We start from the raw sequence: 21,013 nt of genomic DNA, 5'->3' as shown, positions 1-21,013 counted from the left end.
CCCACACTTCCTTGTTGTCTGCCACCAACCTCCTTCTTGTGGGTCACCCGCACTTCAGTGCTAGCAAGTGGCTGGAGAGCCTCTTGCTGCACATCAGTGGGACCATGAGGACCCGTCTCGGTACTGATAGTCCTCATAACGGGGATGTCCATGTACCTCTGCTGTCTCTGCTTAATAGATGCCCATCTAGCCTCCATAGCAGACCAGATATTTAGAAGAGTCACCATGTTCTCGTGTGTCTGGCGACTTATGTCCTTCAAGGAGGTTGCCACCCTCTCCATGGCGGCACGTTAATGCGCCACTGCCTCCGCAAAGCCAGTGCTCATGTTGGAGATGGATGCCTCCATTCTCTCCACACTCGCAGTTACCCTGGATGCAAACTCTGTCAGAGACTCCTGCACTTGTTCATGGAGTTCCAGCACCGCTCTCTTTCTGGATGGCCCCAGAGGCACAGCGTCTACATGCAGCTGAGCAGAGCTAGGAGGCTCCTGCGACCTCCGACGAGGACTCTCCACTGCTGTTGCTGTCTCCGGCATCTGCTGATGCTCACTTGTGAGCTGTGATACACCAGGTGACAACACTACTCTATGTCGCGAAAGCCCCGGCGCTGGTGCTAGTTGCGCTGAGTAGTGATGATGCTGCTCCCTCAGAGGCTGCAGGTTCCTCCTGAGGAGTCATCCGGCTCTTCCTCCTGGACAGTGGGGAGGGGGGCGCTCGATGGTCCTGTGGGAGAGTAAAGGCAAGAGTTAGACATCTTATTTTTACGTAGCAGACACATCCTATTGTGCAGATGATCCAAAGTCAATCTCTATGAACATCATATGCCATTGCAGTCAATCATGAAATCTAAATGCGAGGGTTGAAAATATATTCTGTCACCAGCTTTGCCTAGTGCGCCCATCTCTCCTTCCCCCACTTCCAGCTCCTCGCCACCTCCAACGATCTCGTGCGCAGCCTCCTCAGCACTTGTCAATGTCGCCAAGGATGGAGGCCCTCCTCCTGCCTTCGCTCTCTCCCTCTTATTGTGGGCTATCTTTTCCTGCAAGTGAGGAAACAAATGGAGTTTCAGCGAGAGTGATGGAGTGACTGTGAAGAATCCGTAACATAGAAGCTTAGAGGGAGACCAAGATGGAGTGAGGTGCCAAGAGGAAGCTCCCTCCCTGTGCGTTGTTAGTTGTTGTCATTGCATAACAGTGTGAGGGGTGCATAGTAGGATGGTGAAGTGATTCAGTATAGAGAGAGAGAGATGGATAGGTAAGGGTGCAAGGGAAGTAAGGGTAAGGTGGGATGTGGAGGAGTAGGCTTACAATGCAGAGTGCTGGTGATGAGAAGAGAAGGGAAGCAGATTGAAAGTAAGTGTGATGTGATACTCACTTTTGCTGATTGCAGAAGATCATTAAACCGTTTCCGGCACTTGATCCAGGTGCGTGAACAAATGGACCTTGTGCTTACCTCCTCAGCAATGTGCAGCCAGGCTGCCTTTGTTTGCTGAGGATGCTTCCTCCAGCCATCAGGAGGGAACAGAATCTCCCTGCGCCCTCTTACTCCCTCCACAAGAGCTTGGAGGGAGTCCTCATTAAAACATGGAGCAGCCTTCGGTTTTGCCCCACTCATTGTTTCCTTGGCACATTCAAAGACCAGCAGAAATGATAAATGAAAGGCTGAGGCTGCACGGGCCCCTTAAAAACAACTGTAGCAATGACGTCATCAGAGGCGACTAACAGACCGATCCCAGTCATTGGATCGGCCAGCGCGCACGACGGCACCTAATAGACCAATTAAATTAAAATTTCAAATCCAGAGCGGCTGACACCGGCAGCGGGACCGGACGTTGCCCACCACGCAACCCGACTCCAACCTGCCTCCTCCATTAAATTCGCGGCCTAGGAGTCTGCAAAGGGATATAGATAGGTTCAGTGAGTGGGCAAAAATTTGGCAGATAGAGTATAATGTGGGAAAATGTGAGGTTATCCACTTTGGTAGGAAGAATAGAAAAGCAAAGAATTATTTAAATGGAGAGCGACTACAGAATGCTGCGGTACAGAGGGATCTGGGTGTCCTCGTATATGAAACACAAAAAGTTAGCATGCAGGTACAGCAAGTAATTAGGAAGGCAAATGGAATGTTGGCCTTTATGGCAAGGGGGATGGAGTATAAAAGTAGGGAAGTCCTGCTACAACTGTACAGGGCGTTGGTGAGGCCACACCTGGAGTACTGCGTACAGTTTTGGTCTCCTTATTTAAGGAGGGATATACTTGCATTGGAGGCAGTTCAGAGAAGGTTCACTAGGTTAATTCCTGAGATGAAGGGGTTGTCTTATGAGGAAAGGTTGAGCAGGTTGGGCCTATACTCATTGGAGTTTAGAAGAATGAGAGGTGATCTTATTGAAACATATAAGATTCTGAGGGGGCTCGACAGGGTAGATGCAGGGAGGATGTTTCCCCTCGTGGGGGAATCTAGAACTAGGAGGCATAGTTTCAGAATAAGGGGTCGTCCATTTAATACAGAGATGAGGAGGAATTTCTTCTCTCGGAAGGTCGTGAATCTTTGGAATTCTCTACCCCAGTGAGCTGTGGAGGCGGAGTCATTGAATATATTCAAGGCGGAGATTGACAGACATTTGAACTACAGGGGAGTCAAGGGGTATGGGGAGAGAGCGGGAAAGTGGAGTTGAGGCCAAGATCAGATCAGCCATGATCTCATTGAATGGCAGAACAGGCTTGAGGGGCCGAATGGCCTACTCCTCCTATTTCTTATGTTCTTATGCATCAGTGATTGTGTTAGTCGAAAATAGTTTGGACATTTGGTTTATGCACATTATTCAGCTGTGTGCTTGTAGATTAAATACTAGAATTTATGCAATTTAATAATTATATATATATTTTAGGCATTGTTCTACTGAATGGGCCTTGAATAATAACAACAACAATAACTTGTACTTATATAGCGTCTTTAACATAGTAAAACGTCCCAAGGTGCTTCGCAGGAGTATTCTAAAACAAATTTTGACACTGGTCTATCTACACAAGGAAATATTAGGGCAGATGACTAAAAGCTTGGTCAAAGAGGTAGGTTTTAAGGAGCATTTTAAAGGAGGAAAGTGAGGCGGAGAGGTTTCGGGAGGGAATTCCAGAACTTGGGGCTTTGGCAGCTGAAGGCATGGCCACCAGTGGTGAAGTGATTAAAGTCATGGATGCTCAAGAGGCCAGAATTTGAGGAGCGCAGATATCCCAGGGTGGTGCGGTTGTGGGGCCAGAGGAGATTACAGAGATGGGGAAGGGCAAGGCCATGGAGAAGTTTGAAAACAAGGATGAGAATTTTAAAATCGAGGCGTTGCTTAACCAGGAGCCAATGTAGGTCAGCGAGCATAGGGGTGATGGGCGAACGGGACTTAGTGCGAGTTAGGACACGGGCAACAGAATTTTGATGACCTATAATTTACAGAGGGTAGAATGTGGGAGGCCAGCCAGGAGTGCGTTGGAATAGTCAAGTCTAGAGGCAACAAAGGCATGGATGAGGATTTCAGCAGCAGATGAGCTGAGGCAGGGGCGGAGTCCTGTGACGTAATGGAAATAGGCGATCCTAGTAATGCCGCGAATATACAGTCAAGCTCATTTCAGGGTCAAATATAACGCCAAGGTGGCGAACAGTCTGGTTCAGCCCAAGACAGATGCCAGGAAGAGAGATGGAGTTGGTGGCTAGGGAATGGAGTTTGTAGTGGGGACTGAAGACAATGGCTTCCGTCTTCCCAATATTTAGTTGGAGTATTTAGAGACAGTGGAGGGGTCGAGAGAAGTGGTGGTGAGGTAGAGCTGGGTTTCAGCGTACGTGTGGAAACTGACACTGTGTTTTCGGATGATGTCGCCAAGAGGCAGCATGTAGATCAGAAATGCATGGGAGCCAGAAAAGGAAGTTGGGTGGTCAGCAGTTTAGTGGGAATCGGGTCGAGGGAGCAGGAAGTGGGTCTTGTGGACAAGAGGAACATGGAGAGGTTATGGGGGGAGATTGTAGAGAAACTGGAGAAAGATGCGAGTTCAGGGCTAGGGCAGGGGGGAACCCTGGAGGAAGTTTGGCCCGGTGGGCTAGGGGAAGGAAGGGAAGTGACAGAGCCAGCTGATCGGATGGTCTCAATCTTCGAGACAAAGAAGTCTATGAGCACCTCGCACTTGTTGGAGGTGAGGGTGGAGGAGACAGCGGAAAGTGGTTTAAGAGGACTGTTTACAGTAGAGAAAAGAAGCCGGCGGTTATCTTTGCATTCCAGAATGATTCTGTAATAATGAGCAGTTTTGGCAGATGAGTGCAGGACCCGATAGTGCTTTATGTGGTCCAGCCAGATCTGGCGGTGAAGGATTAGGATAGAGTGTTGTATAATTTTAAAATTTGTTGCCTGCGCCCCATTGTCTGCTTCCAGAGACTGGTCATCACAGAAGTGATTGTTGTTGTCTTGGACTCCTTTCTTACCGTTTTCTCAACAGATACTGTTCAGTTTTCTAATACAAGGTGACCTGTTTTATTTGCCTTGGAAGTTGATATTTTTCTTTTCTATAAAAAAAAATGTTGTGATAAAAGAAAAGAAAATTGTTTTCTGTGACAGGCTATAGAAGAAGACCAAAATCAGGATGGGAAGATGGATTGTCTGAATTTCCGCCTGGAGCTTCCACTCCAGTCATCAGAGCAAGTCTACAGTGTACAATTTATTCTGACTTTTTCATACCAGCTTTTTGTAAGTATTCAGTATGGCCTGCTTTTCCTCCTTCCACATTGGAGTGCACTTAAAGAGGATGCTTCTAATTAAAAAAAAACTATTCTGTGATAACAAACCATTGTATTTGTATCTAACCTGAAAATACATACCCCACATTTCTTTAGGAATGGTGTTGATTAAATTTCTTGGTGTGAAATGCTTTTGGTGAGGCAATAATGCATTTACAGCTGGTGACTGGGTTTGCTTTGAATCCAGAAAAAATGATTTTGTTTCTATATAGTTCTGGATAGTTTAGATCACAAGTTAAGTTCAGATGAAAAAGGCCCTTCACCCATTTGATCTAATTCTTTCAGTATATCAACTCTACTGTCTTCACTTTTACAACTTCCAGAAAATCCATCCTTCTTGATCATACTGTGTGTAAAGAAATACTTCCTGACAATTGTCTTAAATTTATCCTTGATAGCCTTGAATCTTTGCATTTACGTCCTGCTGCCTTGGCGCAACTGAGAGAATTGTTTCTGGCTTACTTTGTCTATACCGTTAAGTACATCTTTCAATGATCTTTTCTGAGATGTCTCTTTCTGATGCTGAAGAGCCCTAGCTTATCAAGACATTCATCATAGCTAATCCCTCTTGACACTGGGGATCATCCTTGTAGCTCTCCTCTGCACTGCCTTTAGGGGCCTGCATGATGTCCATATGCCACTATGACCAAATTTATATGCAGTACTCAATGTGAGGGCTGATCAGAGGACTGTACAGCTTCAGCATGACTCCTGGGCCTAGAAATTCAGTTAGGGGCGCCCAGCTGGCTAGCGCCCAAAAGTTAGCGCTGGGCGCGGAGCCATTTGCGACCGTCAGATATTCGGCTTCTGCGCCCCAATCCGGAACCGGGCGCTATTCCAGGGTGTGCCTGCCTCCGCTTGGGGCGCTGAAACTGAATTTCAGCGCTCTTGGCGCCGCTGCGGAGCGGCAGGCTGCGGTACTGCAGGCCTCCTCCTCTTAAGGGGGAGCTGCCTGCAACGGGGAGATCGCCGCTGGAGAGTGCCGGCAAATGAGCCCGGCACCTCGGAGAAGTGCCGGGTTCGCGGAAAGCAGCCGGCAATGCCGCGGGGGGGGGTTGGAGGAGGCCGGGGAAGGAGGTGCGGGCAGGCGGCCGCCGAAAAAGCGGCCGGCCGCACCTCCACCTTAAAGCGCCCCACTAAGGCTACAGTACGGCCCCGTTTTCTGTCGCTGTTTGCGGCCGCTGCGGAAGAGGCGGCCGCAACTAAATATGGGGATCGGGCCGGTTTCGGGGCGGAACCGGGGCACTGCGCACACCGATGATGTCATCGGTGCCGGCGCAGCGCTAACGGCTACCGCTGCCAATATCAGCGCAAACTCATTTTTGGCGCAGAAGCCCCCTTTAGGCGGTAACTGGCCGCAAAGCTGGCAGCGCCTTAATGAATTTCTAGGCCCTGGAGTTTTGAACTCACCCGATCTCTCAATATAAACTTAGCATTCTTTTTTCTTTGTTTATTGCCACTTCACATTGTTTGGACATGGTGAGTAATAAATTCATTAAGATCCCAAGGCCTCTTCAGCTTACTCCTTGGTAAACTCTGGGGGAGAAATTGGGTACCTTTGCGCCTCCCGTTATCGCCTCCGGGGGGTGATGGCGATAATGGGGCACTAACCACTTACCGGGCGTGGTGTGAATATTGCTTCCCGCTAAATTCAGCAGGAGGTTTGCGGCAGTGGTGTGGCGTTGTGCCCCGATCTTCGCCCAGAGAGTGTGACGTCATCACTGAGTGCATTGCCCTGGTTGCGCCCCGGACCCGAACTTCGGTTCCGCCCCCTGCAGCTTCGCTGGGTGACAACACCGGCAGCTGCAAGAGGCGTTCATTGGGAGGCCGGGTGCTTCGGGGGCGATAGTTAAAGGCGAGGTGGCTGAGGTAGGGAAAAAGTAATCAAATGCTCATTTTCTGGTTTTTTCCCTGTTTTTTCCCCCCAGTGCTCGATCAGCCCAGCACTCTGCTGCAGTGCATCGGGCTGATTGGGCTGGATCGCGGCTGCCATCGGGGACCAGGTAAGAATTCCCCTTGCAGAGCCTGCAGCGATTGCCCTTCCCTTTAAGGGAGGGAAGGAGCCTTCCAACGCTGCACGGCCCATTGTGCAGCACTGCTCACCCACCGCCCCGCCTGCTGCCTGTTGCACTCCAGGAAAGAAGTGGTGCGCTTGTTTTAGCTCCACTTCCTTCCTGGAATGCAAAACCACATTTTTTTTTAAGTTGAGAAACATTGGCGCCTGGTGCTAATTTTTCAACTTTTAAAAGTTAGCGCCCAAATGGGGCTATAATAAATTTCTCCCCCTCTATCTTATTCTTGGAAGGTGAATGCCTCTTATTTTTACTTCCAATGTATACTACCTTCTATTTGTCTGTAATGACTTCAGTAACATGGTCATTTGTTGCAGTCACTAAGTAATTATTTTAATTGTAATGCATACCAATATAATAACATTTCCTGTTTTAAATGCATATTTAAATCTGCAAAATGATTTAGCTTATCCCAATACTTTTGCATAAAGCCAGTCAAAAAAGCAGAAAAACTCTGCGGATCACGTGGATACACTTATTTTCTGCTTCATTAACCTATCACTTTCTAATATGTACTATAGATATTATGAGTATTAACTTTGCACCAGTTAACAAGACATTTATAGAGCCAATAAATAATTTAATTGTTGGCATCAGCTGAACGAAGAACTCTTGATCTGAGCCCCACATAACTGCCAGTTCCAGTGTTGTGGTACATTGGAGAATTGGTGTCTCGACATTACATCGTCGTGAAGTCTGTACAAAAAGAGAACAATATTCTTATAGTTACAGTCTATTAAAATAAATACAATGCAGCTATTTAAATTTATAGCAGCCAGTCTCTTGGCAACAAGAAGAAGAAAGAGTTTCATATTGTGTATTGCTTTAAGGCTTTAATCTGACTCCAGGATAGTTTATGTAGTCTGAACAGTAAAGGATGGAAAATCTTAAAATAAAGCCAGGTTATCCAGTATTGTACTCTTTTGCAGAAGATTTGATAATCCAGAAAATCCCACTGTCCCTCCTTCTTCCCCTCAGACTCTTGTCCAGTTATGGAACCTTCATATCTTGCTTTCTTTATCTTTTAATTTGGATCATTAAGCGTAAGCTACAAATTTGTGTACCTTCTTTATGGAAATCCATACGGAGCCAGCAGGTAAGTTTGTAGATTTTTCCTGATCGGAGGCATCCGCACACAGGAAGCCTCCGATCGGAAAATCCGGCCCGATAGCATTAGGTTTAGAGTAGTTATGGAAAATGATCAAGAAAAATCAAATGTGAAAATATTCAACTGGAGGAGGGATAATTCAAGGAGTTGAAAAGGGATATGGTTCAGTTGGATTGGAATCAAAGATTGGCAGGTAAAACAATAAATGAGCAATGGAAGGCCTTCAAAGAGGAGATAGTTCGGGTACAGACTAGACACATTCCCATGAGGTGAAAAGAAAGGACATTCAAAGCTAGAGCTCCTTGGATGACAAAGATATAGACCCAGATTTTGCAGTCAGCGGCGAAGGGACGGTGCTCGTCACTGACCTCGAAGAAAGCTGCCCACAAAGATTTAGCTGGCTCTGTGGCGTCGATTTCCCCTATTACGTCGTCAATTTCATTCTGGCACCATTTATGGGAGATCTCTGCTGCCCAGGAACAGTGAAGTCATCAAGTAGGCTGAGCAGCCAATCCAACTGAAGAATTCTCACAGGCAGCAAACCAGGTAGTAAAAAGCACTGATTATCATTCACTTTTTAATCATTTTACAGAGAGCGAAATAAAGATTGGGACATACACATGGATTAAGGTAGAAACTGAAATATCATAAACAAACTTTAATAATATAAAATTTGTTTTTATTATTTAAAAAATCTATGGAATTTTTATCCTGGAATGGAGGGAATGACACACCACACTTTTCTAAGATTGTTTTTTCAGGGCCAGAGAGGTTGAAGAAGCTGATGCTGCCATGGGAGTAAAGGAGGAGGTAGTAGAGAAATTGGATAGGATAAAAAAATATAAAGAGGAGGCACTTAAAAGGTTGGCAGTGCTCAAAGTAGAAAAGTCACCCGGTCCAGATGGGAAGCTTCCTGGATTACTGAGGGAAGTAACGGTGGAAATTGCGGAGGCTCTGCTTACAATCTTCCAATCCTCCTTGGATATGGGAGTGATGCCAGACGACTGGAGTATTCCAAACGTTACACCCCTGTTCAAAAAAGGGGAGAGGGATAAACCCGCCAACTACAGGCCAGTCAGCCTAATGTCTGTGGTGGGGAAACTTTTATAGACATTAATCCAGGACAAAATTAATTGGCACTTGGAAAAATATGGGTTAATATATGAAAGCCAGCACGGATTTGTTAAAGTAAATCGTGTTTGACTAACTTGATCGAGTTCTTTGATGAAGTATTGGAGAGAGTGCATGAGCATAGTGCTTTTGATGTTGTGCATATGGACTTTGAAAAGGCATTTGATAAAATACCATATAATAGACTTGTTAGCAAGTTTGAAGTCCATGGGATTAAAGGAGCAGTGGCTGCGTGGATACAAAATGGATTAATTTTAACGGCCTGCCCTATTTCTACCTGGCAAGGTAGGCCAAAAACGATTGTAAATTGGAAAGCTTTTCAGGTAAAAGCTCTGCTTAAATACAAGGTACTGTTGTTCATAAGAGATCGATAGATTTTTGGATACTAAGGGAAACAAGGGATATGGGGATAGGGCGGGAAAGTGGAGTTGAGGTAGAAGATCAGCCATGATCTTATTGAATGGCGGAGTAGGCTCGAAGGGCTGAATGGCCTACTCCTGCTCCTATTTCTTATTTTTCTTATATAAAGAAGGAATAATGCAAATGAAAAAAATGTTAAACTAAAGTTTTATACATTTCTTAGCCTTCACTAAAAAGGCACACCGTAAACAGATGATCAATAAAGAGCAACTGGTCCACATTGCATGCAAAAATGTATTTATATAATGGGGTGGGGGGTAATTTTCAGCTACACCGCTCGGGTGGTAGACTGGTGGAGCAGATTGCCTGCCCATTGTAGAACTTGGCCAATTTTCAACCCATTGATTTCAGTCGGATTTAAAGTCGGATGGATTCTACAACAGATGCGTGAACTGCTCCGCCAGATTACTGCCCAAGCAGTAAGGCTGAAAATGACACTTGCGGTATTTATTTATTATCTGCAGCGGGAGAGAGAAATCACACCAAGTTTTAAATACTTTCGTCCACCATGTGTAATAAATCAAAGCTTCGCTTTCCTGAAATAAACGACAGGTTACTGTATTAAACAAATACTGCATGTTCGATGTGTTTTTTTCAGAACTCAAAAACAAGCAGGAAAACAAATATTGTAAACTGTGGAAATTCTGGAAGATCTGAATTTAAATGTGTTTATTCAAACAGAACGAAGTGCCATTATGAAGCTATTCGTAAAGAACAATGCAAATTTGTTAACCATGTCTTAAGTTTTATGTATTTATTGACTTGCCATAACAACTTTTCCCTAAACAATTGGCCAATCAAAGTAAAAACTGGTTCCTTCATGTCACATGTGACTGCTATGGGAGGCAAGCCAAATAATTATTTATCTACCTAATGAATAAGGAAAACACTCTATTTCCCAGGAATTATTGAAAAAATATTTAAGGGCCCTCATAATTTTGTTTTCAAAGTCTTCACTGGAGTGTCACTTGCACACCCAAGCAGCTTCCCCCACTCGGCAACAGTACAACCTCTGAGTCTGTGAGCAATGCCATAAAAAATAGGTGGGATTGATCTATTAAAATGGATACGCCTGTTTGGGCCTAATGGGCCTTTTCCTGTTTAATCCTGATCTTTTTATCCAAGCGTATATTAAGCAACGTGCAAAATAATCCAGATATGACTCTTCTCCTTTCTGGCGGCAGTGAACAATCAATATACAACAAAGTTGTAGGGTACAATTCCTAGCATGTGTTAGTGACTACAATTCCGAGAATAATATGGAGGCCAGAACTGTGCACAGTACTCCCAAAGGTGATTTATCATGACTTCATGCTTTTCAAGTCCATCCCTCTAGAAATTAACCCCAGTGCCTAGTATGCTTTTTTTAATGGCTTTTTTAACCTGTGTTGCTACTTTTAGTGATTTGTGTATCTGTACTCCTAGATCCCTTTGCTCTTCTACCCCATTTAGACTCTTAGGGGGAGAAATTCAGTATCGCCCCGTTTGGGGCGTTAGTATTGGCGGTGCGCAAAGTTTAGCGCCAGGCGCAATTTATCGCCGCCTTGAGCGATATTGGGTAGCTGCGCCCCTGAAGGTGATTGCGGCGCTAAATCAGGCGCTGCACGATAGTCTTAAGGCACTAACCCGGCGGCGCGACGCAATTTCTCCGCAGGCGGCCGCAGCGCAGGTGCTGTCAATTATCGATTTCACCCAGACACGCTGGCGCCGGCCAGCTCTTAAAGGGGCGGATTGATTATCATCTCCAGCCGCACCCTGCGCCTCGTAGGCCTCAAACACGGCGGTAACCTACCTGTGGTATCAACAACTGCATGAATATGGAGAGGGCCAGCGAGGGGGCATTGGATGCTCTGGTTGGCGCGGTGGAGCACAGGCGATCTGTGCTCTACCCGGAGAATGGCAGGAGGCCTCAACACAGCGACTATCGCAGAGCTTGGAGGGCGGTTTCCCACAGAGTCACCTCTCGCAGCATGGTTCCCAGGACTCCTGTGCAATGCAGGAAGAAGTTCAACGACCTCACTCGGGTTGTCAGGGTGAGTGCCTTTTTCAGAATCATCTTCATCCCTCCATCTGCACCTCACTTTATGGCTAGAGGGTGTGCAAAGCCCCAATGGCCAGCTGTCATCCAGCACCCATGGCCCTTTATGGAAACACACACGCACATTCAGCTCTGTACATAATGTAAGGGCTAATCGACCATGGGAGGCATATCATGCCAGATCAGGGCTGCAGGTTTCATCACACCCCGCCCTTTCTCTTGCAGGCCAAGCTGGCGAATAATAGAAGGCAACAGCATCGGACCGGAGGAGGCCGGCCTCACCTGCAGACCCTTACAGACCTGGAGGAGCGAGTCCACCGGATTGTGGCAAGCTGGATGATTGGCCCCGTCTCCTCTGGAGATGCCGACCCCATTGTGGACAGCAATGGTAAGGTCATCACCTTTTTGACCTCTCTCCTTCCACTTGTTCCCCACACCAGCATGCTTTTTCACTCTCGAGCCAACTCAAAGCATTGCAGCACTCATGCATCCCTTGCTGCCACCCTGTCCTTTCGCTAAAGCCACTCTTGAACCTCCCTGCTTTCAGATGCTGCATCACCAGCTTGGGAGGTGGGCCCTCAAGCTGCCAGTGCGAGTGACTCCGGAGGCGACGAGGAGGAGGAAGCCGGACCATTCGTACCACCCTCAGGCGAGCCAGCCCATGTCCAGACTGGGGAGACGCCTTCCCTGGAGGGGAGCAGGGGGGAATGGTCTGAGGAGGATGCAGCTCCAGGACCCAGTGGCCTGCAGCAATGCGAGGGGGGTAGGGAAGCTCGGGGGCCGTCTCCCCGGAGGGCGAGTCGGGCCTCGAGTGCTGCTGCACAGAGTGCAGAAGAGGTGCGTGCCCTCGCAGAAATGAGCGCCCAGGCTGGGCTGAGGCACACTGAGCTCATGGCTGCAGTGGCAAGGATGCCCGACTCCATTGAGACACTGGCAAGGAGTGTCCAGGACTTCGGCACAGCACAGGCAAGGAGTGTGCAGGACTTCGGTGCAGCGCAGGCAAGGATTGTCCAGGACTTCGGCGCAGCACTGGCAAGGATTGTCCAGGACTTTGGCGAAGCACTGGCACCTGCCACGCAAGTGCTGAGTGCTGCCACGCAGTCAGTGGCTGGTCTCATGCAGACGCAGATTGAGGCCACGCGAGCACTGACTGCTGCTACCCTCGCTGGATCGGGCAGGATTCCCCGGGGCCCTCGCTGCGCCACAGCAGGCCAGCAATCTGTGCACCAGCCGATTGCTGCGCATGCTGCGGTGCTGCCCCGTCAGAGTGCCAGTGTGTTGGCTGACCAGGGAGCTGCTGTCCACTCTCAAGATGACAGCATTCCTGATGCCACCACTGGCACTTCTCCACTGCAGCAGCCACCACCTGTAGGACAGACTGCTTCCGCCCATGCAGAGTTGGAGCAGTCAGCAGCCGGGCCCTCCAGGCCCAGAGCTGGTCCAGGCCGTCCCTCAAGGGCATCTGCGGTCTTAGTTTTGGACAGTCAGCAGGCCTCCCCCAGCCTTGCTGCAGCCACTGGGGTCCCATTACGGAGGAGCTGCAGGGCGGGAAGGGGGCAATTCCGCAAGGGAAGCAGATCACCATCGAGGGGCAAAAAGTAGAAGGTGCTGCTAAATTCTGTTATTTCTTTCATTCAAGGCCGAGGATGCTGGTCTGAATGTTGGTAATGGCTTGCACATTGTCTCCAGGGTGTGACAGACAGTTATGTTTTGGACAGTCTCCAGGGTGTGAGATACAGTTATGTGGCAGTCTATTTGTTTTGCTGTTTGTTTCCATTGCTTTGTTATGCGGGAAGGATACACATTTTGTTAAATAAAGAAGTTTATTTATTCACAATGTCCATGTCTGTTCTTTGCACAAATTTTTGCCTTGACCGGCTTAGGGGTAGCAGAACGGTTCCATTCATGTTCTTGGAATGGCAGCAAGCATTCCCTGAGAGGGGCCTAGAAGCAACTTGCTATAAGCCTCTGACGGACGGCCCTTGCAGTTTGTGCCTCCCTCCCGTCTTGGTGCTCCTCCTCTGCTGGTGCTTCAATGTCTGGGGGCATTGGCTGGGTCCTGAGGATTGCCAGGTTATGCAGCATGCAACACACAACCACGAAGTGGGAGACTCGCTCAGGTGAGTACTGAAGGGCTCCTCCGGAATGGTGCAGACAGCGGAACCGTTGCTTCAGCACGCCGATTGTGTGCTCAGTGATGTTCCTGGTTGCTTGATGGCTCTCATTGTAATGTTCTTAAGCAGGGGTGCTGGGCGAACGGAGCGGGGTCATCAGCCAGGGGCACAGAGGATAGCCCTTGTCCCCGAGAAGCCAGCCTCCTGGGTGAGCCGGGGCCTCAAAGGTCTGCCACAGAAGTCTGGCGCAGGATGAAGGCGTCGTGGCTGCTGTCTGGAAAGTGGGCATTGACAGCGAGTATCAGCTGTCGGTGGTCACAGACCAGCTGCATATTCAAAGAATGGAACCACTTTCGGTTGCAGAAATCCTCCGCATTCTCTAGAGGCGCCCGCAAAGCCACATGCGTGCAGTCAATGGCGCCCTGCACCATGGGGAAGCCCGCTATCCTTGCGAAGCCCTCTGCTCGCTCTCGCTGCTTGTCCGGGGTAATTGGGAAGGAGATGTACTGCCGTCTCCTTTTAAAGAGGGCATTAGTCACTTGACGGATGCAGCAATGCACCGCGAACTGTGAGATGTTGGCAATGTCCCCAGTAGCGGCCTGAAAGGAGCCGCTGACATAGAAGTTTAGAGCCACAGTGATCCTCACAGCCACCGACAGAGATGTCCTGCACCTTAGTTGAGGCTGCAGATCTGGCTGAAGCAGGTGGCAGAGCTCAGTGACCACCTCCTTACTGAAGCGCAGCCTTCGGAAACACTGCTCCTCCGACATGTTGATATAAGAAAACTGTTGCCGGAAAACCCTGGCAGCGTAAGGTCTCATGTGCCGACGTCTGTAGGCCCTCCTCCGTCTGGCCATGCCTGCCACTCTATCCCTGCGTCTCTGTGCCCTGTCAATATGATTGAGAAGGACGACGTTCCCATCCAATGCAGCCCCCATAGTAAGTGCGCACTGAAAGTCATGCCGGTTGAGAAGCTTACCAACTGCAATGTTATGTTCAGAAGGCTAAAGTTCCTCAGCCAGCGCTGGCTCACTGCAGAAATGACTCTTTCTCTCTCTCTCAAAGAAGTTGTGGTCCAAAAATGGCTACCACTAATAATCCAGGAAGAGTTCCCTTTAAATAGCACCCCCCCAGCCTGACAGCGACTGGGAAACGCTCCAGGTAACCTGTCCTTGTTAGCGCCAGGCGGAACGGAGGGGGGCGCCACTGAATTTCCGGTCCGGGGCGCCCCAAGGGCGTTGCACACTGAAATGACGTCATGATCTGCGTGTGCCGGTGAGCGGGTGCAACGGTTTAGCGCCGGCGCTAAATGTCCGCTCAATTTGGGAAGAGGCGCAAGGTTCGCTGCGCCCGGGCGCTAGTTGGTTAGCACCCCACTTCTCGACCTCTTTAGGCGCTAATGGGTGACGTAACCAACCAAATTTTCCCCCCTTAATATCCAAGCAGTGTGTGGGCTCCTTATTCTTCCTACCAAAATGCACCACCTCACACTTACCTATATTGAAATTCCTTTGCCAAATAAACACACATTCTGGAATGTTATTAATGTCTGCTTGTATTTTGTCGCATTCTTTCTTTGTATTGATTACCACTCTCCCCCCACCCCCCCCCCCCAAACAGAAATTTGGTGTCGTCCGCAAATTTTGAAATTGTACATCCAATTCCAAATCGTTAATGTAAATTGTGAACAACAGTGGTCCTGGCACCGATCCCTGTGGAAGACCACTTCCCACCTTTTGCCAGTCTGATTAGCTGGCAAAAGGTGGGATTAACCCCTACTGTCTGTTTTGTATCCAGCTTGCTATCCATTCTGCTTCCTGACCCGTGAGTCCACATGATCTGACCTTGGTCATGAGTCTATGTGGTACCTTATCGAAGGGCTTTTAAAATCCAAATATATTACATCATCTGCATTACCCGTGCCTACTCTTTCTGTCACTTCCTCAAAGTATTCAATAAGGTTGGTCAAACATGACCTTCCCTTTTGACATCTGTGTTGACTACTCTTTATTATATTTTCAGCTTCTAGATGTTTTTCTCTTACATGTTTGAGTAAAGATTCTGTTATTTCCACCACTGACGTTAGGAACCAGGAACAAATGAATGGGAGTAGGCCATTCAGCCCCTTGAGCCTGTTCTGCCATTCAATGAGATTATGGCTGATCTGCAATCTAACTCGATATATCCCTTAATATCTTTGGTTAACAAAAAGCTATCAATCTCAGATTTAAAATTAACAATTGATCTAGCATCAATTGCCATTTGCGGAAGAGAGTTCCAATCTTCTATTACCCTTTGTGTGTAGAAGTGTTTCCTAATTTCACTCCTGAAAGGTCTGGCTCTAATTTTTAGACTATGCTCCCTAGTCCTAGAATCCCCAACCAGCGGAAATAGTTTCTTTCTACCATGTCTGTTCCCCTTAATATCCTGAAAACTTAGATCAGATCACCCCTTAACCTTCAAAATTCTAGGGAACACAACCCTAATTTGTGTAATCTCTCCTCGTAACTTAACCCTTGAAGTCCGGGTATCATTCTGGTAAACATACGCTGCACTCCCTCCAAGGCCAATATATCCTTCCTAAGGTGTGGTGCCCAGAACTGCTCACAATACTCCAGGTGTGGTATAACCAGGGTTTTATGTAGCTGCAGCATAACTTCTACCCCCATGTACTCTAGTCCTCTCAATATAAAGGCCAGCATTCCATTAGCCTTTTAAAAAAATTATTTTCTGTAACTGTTCATGACATTTTAATGATCTATTTACCTGAACCCACAAGTCTCTTTGGACATCCACTGTTTTTAGCTTTTCACCATTTAGAAAGTACCCTGTTCTATCCTTTTTAGGTCCAAAGTGGATGACCTCACATTTGCTTGCGTTGAAATCCATTTGCCACAGTTTTGCCCATTCACTTAATCTATCAATATCCCTTTGTAATTTTATGCTTTCATCTACATTGCCTACAATGCCGCCTATCTTTGTGCCATCAGCAAATTTGGATATATGACTTGCTATGCCATCATCTAAGTCGTTAATAAATATTGTGAATAATTGCGGGACACCACTAGTCACATTCTGCTAATTAGAATACCTATCCTTTATCCCAACTCTGTTTCCTGCCGCTCAGCCAGTTTCCTAACCAGGTCAATAATTTGCCCTCAATTCCATGGGCTTCTACCTTAGATAAGTCTCTTATGTGGGGCTTTACCAAATGCCTTCTGGAAGTCCATATAAATAACATCCCCTGTCCTACTTTAGTCACCTCTTCAGAAAAATTCTATCAGGTTTGTCAGGCATGACCTACCTTTCACAAATCCATGCAGGCTCTCTCAGATCAACTGAAAATTTGAGGTGTTCAGTCACCTTATCCTTAATTATAGACTCTAGCAATTTCCTGACAACAGATGTTAGGCTAACTGGTTTATTATTGCCTAGTTTCCCTCTCACGCCATTCTTAAAAAAAGAGTGACATGCGCAATTTTCCAATCTAAAGGGACGGTTCCTGAATCAAGACAACTTTGGAAGATTATAGTTAGGGCATTGCAGTGTGCTCACCTACTTCCTTTAAAATCCTGGGATGGAAACCATCTGGCCCTGGGGATTTGCCACTCTTTAGTGCCATTATTTTCTTCATTACTGTTACTTTACTTGCACTTAATTTTATTGAGTCCTTGTCCCTAATTCAGTATTCGTTTCTTTGGGATTTCCGGCATGCTATCTTCTACTGTAAATACTGATGCAAACTAATTATTCAACATGTCCGTCATTTCCCCATTCTCATTGACAGTATCACCACTTTCAGTTTTTAAGGGACCAACATTGCTCCTGATCATCCTCTTTTCCCTAATGTAACTAAAAATTATTTGTATTTATTTTGATATCCCTTGCAATTTTCTTTTCATACTCCCTTTTTGTAGCTCTTACTATCTGTTTTGTGACCCTTTTCTGTTCTTTGTATCTTTCCCATTCGCCAGGATCTGTGCTATTTTTTGCATTTTTGTATGCCCTTTCCTTTAGTTTTATGCTGTCCCTGACCTCTTTAGTTGTTTTTGGTAAGTAGAGCTCTTGCCCCTCTGGTATAAACTGGTGTGAATCACATTAAATTCTTTTTTGAACACCTCCCATTGATCTTCTGTTGTTTTACCCATTAACAGATTTGCCCAGTTTACTGTGGGCAGTCTCTGCCTCATCCCGTTGAATTCGGCCTCACCAAAGTCTAGAATTTTAGTAGCTGTTAACGCGTTTCTCCCTTTCAAACACTACGTTGAACTCGATCATGTTATTGGATAAATGTTAACGTACAGTTAGGCTGTTAACTAAATCTGGTCATTACTCATTACTAAATCTAATATGGCTAGCCCCCTTGTTGCCTCTAGGACACATTGTTGTAGAAAACTATACTGGACACACTCAAGAAATTCACTACCTTTCTGACAGGTGCTAGTCTGCTTTTCCCAATCTATATGAAAGTCAAAATCCCCCATTAAAACCACTCTGCCTTTGTTACACGCTTCTCTAATCTCTGCATTTATACAATCTAGCACTTCAGAGCTGGTACCAGGGGGCTTATACATAACTCCCACTACAGTCTTCGATCCTTTCCTATTTCTTAATTCAACCCATAAGGTCTCCATTGGCTGCTTAGCTCTCTTTAAATCATCTCTTATCATTGAAGTGATTTCATCCTTAATCGTTAAGGCTACTCCTCCCCCTCTGCCAGTTTCCCTATCCTGTCCTGTAGACCTAATAACCTGGTATTAGTTCCCAATCCTGACTGTCTTGCAGCCATGTCTCAGTAATGGCTACCATGGCATACCCTCCCATTTGAATTCATGCCTGTAGTTAATTCAGCTTATTGTTCTATAGTTCTCTGGACGTGTTCTATCTCCCTTTTTAAATATAGCATGGACGTGTTCTATCTCCCCTTTTAAATATAGCAATAACATTAGCTGTCCGCCCGTCTTCTGGCACTATTCCCTGTTCTAATGAATTGTTTTATATATGTAATATTGCCTCTTCTATATCTTCCCTAACTTGTTATAATATGCACAAAACCAATCCATCAGGACCAGGGGTTTTATCCTCCTTAAGTTTGATTATAGAGTCATAGAGTTATACAGCACAGAAAGAGGCCCTTCGGCCCATCGTGTCCGCGCCAGCCATCAAGCCCTGTCTATTCTAATTCCATTTTCCAGCACTTGGTCCCTAGCCTTGTATGCTATGGCGTTTCAAGTGCTCATCTAAATGCTTCTTGAATGTTGTGAGGGTTCCTGCCTCTACCACCCTTTCAGGCAGAGAGTTCCAGAATCCAATCACCCTCTGGGTGAAAAAGTTTTTCCTCAAATCCCCTCTAAACCTCCTGCCCCTTACCTTGAAACTATGCCCCCTCGTTATTGACCCCTCTACTAAGGGGAAAAGTTCCTTTCTATCTACCCTATCTATGCCCCTCATAATTTTGTACACCTCAATCAGGTCCCCCCTCAGCCTTCTCTGCTCTAAGGAAAACAATTTATTTTATTTGATTAGTTTATCAATTATCCCCTCCCCTTTCTATCTTGAATGTCTTTATATCTTTTTTGATCTCTTCTAATGTCATGCCCACCTTGTTAGCCTCCCTGGTAAATACTGAGGCAAAGTAATTACTTAATATTTCTGCCATTTTGCTGTCATTGCCTATGAGTTTAGCTTGTGCATCCCTTAGTGGTCCAATCCCTATCGTGATCTTTCTTTTGTTATTTATGTGTCTATAAAAAACTTTACTATTTCTTTTTATATTTCTTGATTATTTAATTTCATAGTTCTGCTTTGCTTTTCTAATTTTTTTTAACTTTCCTAACCCTTTTGTCATCCTCTTTATTATCATGTACTTTGTGTATGCCTTTTTATTTAGCTTCAATGTTACCCATATCTCTTTATTCATCCATGGTGTTTCATTATTGGCTAGTTTGTTCTTGGTTTTTTAGAGGCATATATTTCTCCTGAACACGCTTGATCACCGTTTTATATATTTCCCACTGCTATTCTATCCTTTGTCTGCCATTTTCTTTCCAGTTTATCTTCCCTAGTTCCATTTTCATCTCCATAAAATTAGCTTTTTTTCTAATCAGTCATAGAGTCATAACAGCACAGAAGGAGGCCATTCGGTCCATCAAGTCTGTGCCGGCTCTCTGTAGAGCAGTCCAGTCAGTTCCATTCCCCCACTCTATCCCCATAGCCCTGCAAGTTTATTTCCCTCAAGTACCTATCCAGTCTCCCCTTGAAAAGGTTGAGTGTCTCCGCTTCCACCACTTCCGTTGTAAGAAGTCACACAACACCAGGTTATAGTCCAACAGTTTTATTTGAAATCACAAGCTTTCGGAGCGCTGCTCCTTCGTCCACACCATGACCACTTCCGTTGGCAGCGAGTTCCAGGTCATCACCACTCGCTGCATAAAAAAGTTTTTCCTCACATTCCCCCTGTATCTCTTGGCCAAAACCTTAAATCTGTGTCCCCTAGTCCTTGAACCATCAACTAGTGGGAACAGCCTTTCCTCGTCTAGCCTATCCAAACCTGTCATAATCTTGTACACCTCTATCAAATTACCCCTCAACCTCCTTTGCCCTAATGAAAACAAATCCAGCTTCTCCAACCTGTCCTTGCAGCTAAGATCCCCCATCCCCGGAACCATTCTGGTAAATCTCCTCTTCACCCCCTCAAGTGCCTTCATATCCTTCCTAAAGTGTGGTGACCAGAACTGGACGCAATACTCCAGTTGTGGCCTAGCCAGCGCTTTATAAAGGTTCAGCATAACTTCTATACTTTTGTACTCAGTACCTCTATTTATGAAGCCCAAGATCCCATATGCTTTGCTAACCACTCTCAATATATCCTGCCACTTTCTGGGACCTATGCACATTAACTCCCAGGTCCCTCTGTCCCTGCACGCACTTTAAAACTGTGCCATTAAGTGTATATTGCCGCTCTCTGTTCCTTCTGCCAAAATGCATCAGCTCACACTTCTCTGTATTAAATTCCATCAGCCACTTGTCTGCCCATTCTGCTAGCCTGTCTATGTCCTGTTGGAGTAGATTGGTATTATCCTCACTGCTTGCCACCACTCCCCCCCCACCCCCAAGTTTGGTGTCATTGGCAAATTTAGAAATTCTACGCTGTATTCCAATATCCAGGTCACTTAAGCAGTGGCCCCAGCACTGACCCTTGGGGAACACCACAGTCTGAAAAACAGCCATTTACCACAACTCGCTGTTTTCTGTCCTTAAGCCAATTCCTTATCCAAGCTGCCACTGACCCACCTATTCCATGAGCCTCAATTTTGCTAACCAGCCTTCTATGTGGTACTTTGTCAAACGCCTTCTG

The 21,013-nt window shown here is 46.4% G+C and overlaps 1 protein-coding gene across 1 annotated transcript in view; it reads left to right on the top strand.

Moving 5' to 3' along the window:
- tmem231 (transmembrane protein 231) overlaps positions 1-21,013 on the top strand; it is a 64,410-nt gene that overhangs the window by 27,851 nt on the left and 15,546 nt on the right. Inside the window, exon 3 of the mRNA XM_085991711.1 lies at positions 4,595-4,723. Coding sequence (XP_085847837.1) covers positions 4,595-4,723 — 129 coding nt within the window. The remainder of the gene's footprint in view (positions 1-4,594; positions 4,724-21,013) is intronic.

This window comes from Somniosus microcephalus, chromosome 6 (genome assembly GCF_052327205.1).
Source record: "Somniosus microcephalus isolate GS21.2 chromosome 6, FLI_Smic_1.0, whole genome shotgun sequence".
Lineage (NCBI taxonomy): Eukaryota > Metazoa > Chordata > Chondrichthyes > Squaliformes > Somniosidae > Somniosus > Somniosus microcephalus.
This window is presented reverse-complemented; position numbering and strand designations above follow the sequence as displayed.